This window comes from Anguilla anguilla, chromosome 10 (assembly GCF_013347855.1).
Source record: "Anguilla anguilla isolate fAngAng1 chromosome 10, fAngAng1.pri, whole genome shotgun sequence".
Taxonomy (NCBI): Eukaryota; Metazoa; Chordata; class Actinopteri; order Anguilliformes; family Anguillidae; genus Anguilla; species Anguilla anguilla.
In genome coordinates, this window is record NC_049210.1 from 21,788,473 (window position 1) to 21,791,509 (window position 3,037).

General features: G+C 43.2%; 1 protein-coding gene across 1 annotated transcript; it reads left to right on the plus strand.

Annotated features, from left to right (window-relative positions):
- The first annotated feature begins 1,445 nt into the window (after positions 1-1,445).
- Positions 1,446-2,492, plus strand: cmlc1 (cardiac myosin light chain-1). The gene has a single exon (XM_035436089.1). It carries the CDS (start codon positions 1,540-1,542, stop codon positions 2,137-2,139), a length of 600 nt encoding a protein of 199 aa, XP_035291980.1. The 5' UTR covers positions 1,446-1,539; the 3' UTR covers positions 2,140-2,492.
- The last annotated feature ends 545 nt before the right edge of the window (positions 2,493-3,037 follow it).

The window sequence follows — 3,037 nt, forward strand, 5'->3', positions numbered from 1 at the left end:
CAAACATTCAGGTTTCACCGTGAGGCTTTTTTAAACATGTGTCTCCTTTTGTGGAGGACTTGAATTATCGCCTGGCGGTGACAGAGTGGGAGTGTTTACCGAGCTGACAGCGTCCACAAGGTGCTCTACCTTGCCATACCAAACCGTGATACAAAGGCACCGGCGAGAAAACATTCTGCTTTTTCACTCGTTTAACACACTTGAAAACGGGCTCATCTCACAGAGCTGGGAAATAAATAATAGCAGTCTAGTCGCTTATCTAGTCCCACTGTGATCACACAATGTGTGCCTGGTGTTATTGTGGATCTAATATCTATTTCTTTGCCATTGTAAACACCCAGATATTTATGTCCTGGACATAGCCTTGTATGTGAATAACACTTAAAAGCTTGATATTATATACTATATATGCCAGGGATGTCTGCTCATCCTTTACCAAAATAATCAGAAGCAGAGGAGATATTTGCAAAGGTTTTGTACCAGGCACACTGGATATAAGTTAATAAAGAGTGTTAGTATGCATTAAATCTGAAGAGCCTTCATCTTTTATTAAGATTTTTTTTCAAACTATTGAATTCATTTCTTTGATGTATGAGATATGACTTCGGCCAGTGCTACTGAATATAATATTTATTACTCATACATTTCTGATGAGAAATGTTCACCAAATTGATGTTGCATTTCATTGATTTTTCTTGACTTGCTGTAGAGTTATCAAAGCAATGGAGAGACATTCTCTCAGCAAAATTTGTACGTGGCCGTATGTCTGTAGTCACTGTAGTTACAAACTATCCTCCCAATTTGAATTTTTCAGTCCTTTTTCATGTCCAGTACGTGTTGAAGGAAATCAAAACACTAGTCAATGTTTTGCTTAATGAGTATTAAATAAACAAATAAATAAATGAAACTAAAACAATGAAAATGAAACAAAAAATTAAATATACTCGTGGATTATTTGTGTAAAGTTAAACCTATGAACAAGGTTAATGGTATTCACTAATTTATCTGTGTCTTAATGTCACACTTCTTTTTTCTATAATGAACAAAAGAATTTCGCCAGCGATCGAGTTTAGAGGAAAGAGATACAAGTATTACTAAATTAAAAAGTGAAGATACACATTAAAAAGTAAAGATATATGCATGTGTGTGCGCATATGCAGAAATGCTTTTCCTCCATTTAAAGCTGGTCTGCTGTGTGTCACGGCCAACGAGCTGGGTCGTGACAAATGGACCGTCAAACATTTGTCTGTCAAAAGCAGTGGCTGGTGTGTGGGCTGATTATGGCATGCCAGAGAGTCTGTGGAGCTGGTGAGAGAAGCGGATTTGCAATCCTCCATTGTGAAGTGTTGAAGGGGCGGGTCTGTATCTGGATTCTTCCTTTTTTAGTATCCGAAAGCACCCCATTAGCCTACTGATATCCCCTGCATAGTCAGTCGTGTATAAAAGTTCTGGGGGCCACTGCTTCGTCTGTCTCTCCCTGTCTCTTCCACACTCACATACACACACACACACATATATTCATATACGTATCCTGACATCATGGCTCCCAAGAAAGTAGAACCCAAGAAGCCAGAGCCCAAAAAGCCGGAACCAAAGAAGGAGGCGGCGCCCGCCCCCAAACCCCCCGAGCCTGAGCCAGAGCCCCCAAAGGAGCCCGAGTTTGACCCAAAGGGCATCACCGTGGAGTTCACCGCCGACCAGATTGAGGAGTTCAAGGAGGCGTTCACGCTGTTCGACCGCACGCCAGCGGGCGAGATGAAGATCACCTTCGCCCAGTGCGGTGACGTGATGCGCGCGCTGGGCCAGAACCCCACCAACGCCGACGTGCTGAAGGTCCTGGGCAAGCCGCGCGCGGAGGACATGAACGTCAAGATGCTGGACTTTGAGACCTTCCTGCCCATGCTCCAGCACATCTCCCGCTCCAAGGACCAGGGAAATTTTGAGGACTTCGTGGAAGGCCTCCGGGTCTTCGACAAGGAGGGCAACGGCACCGTCATGGGGGCGGAGCTCCGGCATGTTCTGGCCACGCTCGGCGAGCGGATGACCGAGGACGAGGTGGACCGCCTGATGACGGGGCAGGAGGATGCCAACGGCTGCATCAACTACACCTCCTTCGTCAATCACATCCTCTCGGGGTGAGCGGTGATCCCGCCTTCTCCAGGTGCGCCTAACCTTTTTCTCCTTTGTCCTACCCCGCCCTCGCTCATGCGCCGGCCCCCACCTCAGACGAGCGTGCGGCGTCCACCGCTGAATGCTGTGATGTTGCCTTTTCGTCTTTTTTTCTTTCTTTCTTTCTTTTTGCTGCAAGCAGCCTGTGCTGCACTTGTGATGTGCCTAAAATTCACCGGTATCCACGATCAAAGCGGAATGTAATGGATGAAAGCCGATGTACTGTGATCCTGTCCACTCAAAAAGAGACTCATTTACATGTTATAATTGCCAGAGTATTACATGATAATGCCATAATAATCATAATAATAAATTTGAAAAATTGTATTGTCTTGATTGTCCTTCATCTACTCCTGATGTTCATTCACCATAATGCCATACACATTATCCACCTATTTGAACACCACTGCAGGGTCTCTTTTTTTAAACCCCTTGAAATATCCATGCATATTTATTTTCAGGGTTAGAAAAGGGGGACTATCATTATGAGTTATATAATTTATTTTCTGTGGTATACTGTATTAACATTGCATAATGCATTGCATGTAGGTAATAAGCTACTTGCTTTACTACATTACATTTCAATTAAATCAATATTCCAGGGCAAGAAAAGACAAGTTGTGATGCGGTATATCTATGACTTCTTCTGGTGCTAAACCTTTCCCAGTGGCAGTCAAAGTGTTTTGAGTAGAAATGATCACTTTCCCACCTCTACGAGTATTTTAACATAGGGCTGTATGTTCATAATATTTTCTGGTAAACATATTATCCGACAGCATGCAACAGATCCATAGAACCTAATTTTGTTGTAAGATAATGTTATGATGAGAATGTTCTTCAAATTAATTCGGAAGTCACAGGAAAATGT